Source organism: Aplysia californica, unplaced genomic scaffold, assembly GCF_000002075.1.
Source record: "Aplysia californica isolate F4 #8 unplaced genomic scaffold, AplCal3.0 scaffold00694, whole genome shotgun sequence".
Classification (NCBI taxonomy): Eukaryota; Metazoa; Mollusca; class Gastropoda; order Aplysiida; family Aplysiidae; genus Aplysia; species Aplysia californica.
The window spans coordinates 336,670-341,114 of record NW_004797964.1 but is presented as its reverse complement, the minus strand read 5'-3'; the positions used below and the strand labels follow the sequence as shown (position 1 = coordinate 341,114).

Genomic DNA, 4,445 nt, shown 5'->3' with positions numbered 1-4,445 from the left:
CAGTGCAAGCAGCTGATTAAGCGCTCAAACACAAAAAAACTGACAAGATCTTTCGCTGTCTATAGCCGGGTACCCATTCCCACCTGGGTGAAGTGAGGAAAATTCGTGTAAAGTGCCTTTCCCAAGGACACAACGTCCGGCCCCAGACGAGATTCGAACCCACGACCTTACAGTTGCGAGTCCGAGAGCCTAACCACTAGGCCACCGTATAAATACAATTGTGATATGAGTTGCTTATTTAACGCATACTTTGCTATAAACTGTTATACCATACCCAGCCCATTTACTTGAAAACGTTATGACACTTTGTGTTACGACGTGGTTGAATAGGCGCTCTTTAATGTTTGGCATATTGTGGGGTTATTGGTATCGTCTTGCTTTGTTGAAGGAGATGGGAGGTCGCCTGGTTTTAAGATCTAATATTTGCGACAAAATGGCAGCCAAACTTGTGTGACTTTCGTAACTTCAGAGTTATTGTAAAACTAAATGCTTTAGAGTGTATTTGATGCACAGTTTTCTGTTAAAATCTCACAAATATATTTTTAATGGGGATATTTATAATAAATTAATTCACATCATATCCTCTCTACACCATTCCATTCCATACGATTGCATACTTGTACTTCACCAACACCTTATCACAATGCAATTTCATATCCTACAATATCTTACTGAATCACACCACATTCCAATATAATTGTCACACTTACTACACCTCGACATAAGCTATTGTTTCACTTGTATATGGTTAGAAACTAACTAACTAACTAATAACTAACTAGCTAACTAACTAGCTAAGTAACTAGCTAACTACCTAACTAACTAACTAACTAACTAACTAACTAACTAACTAACTAACTAACTAACTAAATAACTAACTAATAACTAACTAACTAACTAGCTAAGTAACTAACTAACTAACTAACTAACTAACTGACTGACTAACTAACTAACTAACCAACTAAGTAACTAAGTAACTAAGTAACTAACTAACTAACTAACTAACTAACTAACTAACTAACTAACTAGCTAAGTAACTAACTAACTAACTAACTAACTAACTAACTAACTAACTAATAACTAACTAACTAACTGACTAACTAACTAACTAACTAACTAACTAATAACTAACTAACTAATTAACTAACTAACTAACTAACTAGCTAAGTAACTAACTAACTAGCTAACTAACTAGCTAACTAATTAACCAACAAACCAACCAACTAACTAACTAACTAACTAACTAACTAACTAACTAACTAACTAACTAACTAACTAACTAACGAACGAACCAACTTTCAGCAGGCACAGCAAACTAAACCAGATATTTCTGTGAAGCTCGACATGTAAAAACTTACCACGCAAACAAAATCAAAGTGTTTACAGTAATTAATTAAGCAGATAAAATGTCCTACCTAGGGTAAGTGTGGACATGCGATATCTAACACCTATATAAGTGCAATCAACGTAGATGTGTCTTTGGTTTCTGATAACAGCAGAGGTGAGTAGGAGCAAATTAAGGCGTTAAGTAATGTCAATAGCTGTTTTGTAAAATTATGAATAGTTAAATCTTTTCTTCGCGGCACTTTTCGAATCTTTGCTTGTTTACATGAGTTTATTATGCAGTTATGATGTTTTTGGTTCGTTTTTGTTTTTGTTCTAGTTTTTTTATGAGGATTTGTATTTATTCATTCTTTTTAAAAATATAGTTCTATATAGAATGTGATGAACGTATGGCCGGTTGAAGTTGATACCTCTACAAGGAGAAGACAAGTATTGTTTTTTTCTGCCTAAGAAGAAAACACAATATGTGCATTGTGCTGAAATCAGTCCCTCGCCAAAGTAATGAAACTGAAGGGTCCGACATTTCATCCCCCGATAAGCAATTTTTATAGATTTTTAAATATTTGGTTAATCGACTGTTATGTCCGTTTACAAACACATTTATGTGCTGATTTTACAGAAAAAAGCTATGATCAAAGGAACAAACAAAGTAAATATGCACTTTCAAACGACGCTCAGGCTTAGCAAGTCACAAAACTTTCTCAGCCATTATCTCGCTATTTTTACCGCTGACAGACACCAGGCGACCCTTATCTCCATTAATCGCAAACATTTCAACTTCTGTTCAAGATCGATGTCTTGTCTTCACCAAAAGCAAGGCACGTAAACAGACTTTAAGATTATACCAATCAACTCAATGCCCAGAAACTGAAGAGCGCCTGATTCCACCACGTTGCTACACAAATATATTATTTTCAGGCTATGCTAATTTCCTGTCGAGGTATCATGAGCTGAACGCTATCTTGTACTTTCAGCCCAATTTCCGATCCCAGGTAGTATTTGACAAAAATTGTTACTTTAAATGCCTGTTCTCTAAAGATTTTTAGTTTCATTTCACCCGGTTTCTTTAATTTCTTTACTGTGACGAGCGCATGATTTCACCAAAACGCCTCATATTATTTTATTTTCGTCTATGACAAACAAAAGCATTTCTTTTCGTGACTGGAATACTTTGTTTTCAATGTGATTTACACCATTACCGAAATAAAAGATCAACAAGCTCGCGATACATGGCCTGGAAATGTTTCACGTATCTCTGGTTGTCGAGGGTGTTTAGAAAAAAATAGAATTATCTAGATAGTTTATTTTTATCTCTAACCTTTGAATGAATTGTCAATTATGTTCTTCAGGATAATATTAATTTGTTTGAACTAAACGCTCCCACGCAAAGAAGCAAAGTTTGTGATGCTCTAAACAGACAATCTTGTAGACATAATGATACCATACCATACCATACCATACCATACCACACCACACCACACCACACCACACCACACCACACCATGCCATGACATAGCATAGCATAGCATAGCATGCCAATCCATATTCATGATATGTCATTATGCCATATTTACCTACACGTACAATAGAACACTAACGTATCTTGCCACAGGAAGCAATAACTCTTCACGTATGCTGGTCATAATTCACATGGCATTTACTTTACCTTTATTTTACTTTTTCATCCTCTGTTGCCGTTAAGCGTCGAGGAAAGAAGTAGTTTTCTATGGTAGGCCAGCTCTTCTGTTCTACTATTTCTCAGACTTCCTTAACGTCGTCAATCCATCTTTTGCGAGGCCTACCTCTTTCTCTATAGCCTGAGTGCTTGATGTTATAGGTTCCCGAGGCTAGATGGCTCGGTGATATTCGGAACAGGTTGCCAAAACATTTTATTCTGTGTGTTCATTGAAATGCGGACAGGACTCAGTGCCAACAGTTGCTCTTACTTCTTCATTTCTCTGCTTGTGATGTTAAGGTTTTTCCAGAGACATTTCATCTCGTATGTGGTGATTTTGCCTTCATGGTTTTTACGAAATGTCGAACACAGCTTGTCTCATAATATTTATCAACATAGCATAGCATAGCATAGCATAGAATAGCATAGAATAGCATACCGCACGTACCGCACAGAGAGCATAAATCATGATGCATATTTATACCAAACTACACCGTACAACAGCACGCCGTACAACAAAATAATATATGCCACATCTGTACACACACACACACTTGTCGTAATTACCTAATACTTATCAGAAAATAAGTTGATCTCTTCCTTATTCCTACAGCTCCTTCAAATCCCCATCATGGCCTGGCTCAAAACAACTCTCGCCCTTCTCCTCCTGACGTCATCGGCGTGCCTGGGACAGGAGTGTAGACCCGGGGACAACTGCAAGGCTCCCGACTGCCGGTGTTGGGACGACTCCTCCATCCCCGGGGGCCTGGACGCCGCCGACACACCCCAACAGGTCCTCATCTCTTTCGACTACGGCGTCAACACCGCCAACTATGAGCTCTACACCAACCTGTTCAAGGGTCAGTTACTGTTATAAATGAATACATGGATAAATAACTTAATAAAAAATTAAATAAGTAAATAAAAAACAAGTAAATAAATTTAGACTAGAAAGGAAGAGAATACTATTGAATACTTGAAAGAAAAAAATGAATGCATGAATGAATGAATGAATGGATGAATGAAGAATGAATGAAGGAATGAATGAATGAATGAATGAATGAATGAATGAATGAATGAATGAATGAATGAATGGATGAATGAATGAATGAATGAATGAATGAATTCAATTTGTAGATCTTTTTTTCCTTCTACCCTCTGACCCCTTACTCTTGAATATTATTTTATTGGACTTTTTCATGTCTTTCTACCTGTTATATTTTGTGTAGAGTTGTTGCATGTTTCTCCGTGTGCTTTTTAAACAAGAGCACGTGTAACATGATGATTTCGTTCAATTATTATATACATTTAACTGTTCTCAACGTTTTCTTATACTGTATTTGTCTTTCCTTTACTTCTACTTTTTGTAAATGGGTGGAAAGAGAAAGAGAGAGAGAGGGAGAGAGAGAGAGAGAGAGAGAGAGAG

General features: G+C 36.6%; 1 protein-coding gene across 1 annotated transcript in view; it reads left to right on the top strand.

The window, feature by feature from the left end:
* Window positions 1-1,332: 1,332 nt before the first annotated feature.
* LOC101851895 (chitin deacetylase 7) overlaps window positions 1,333-4,445 on the top strand; it is an 18,252-nt gene continuing 15,139 nt past the window's right edge. Inside the window, exons 1-2 of the mRNA XM_005108496.3 lie at window positions 1,333-1,501; window positions 3,633-3,879. Of these exons, the coding sequence (XP_005108553.1) occupies window positions 1,472-1,501; window positions 3,633-3,879 (277 nt within the window). The 5' untranslated portion in view covers window positions 1,333-1,471. The remainder of the gene's footprint in view (window positions 1,502-3,632; window positions 3,880-4,445) is intronic.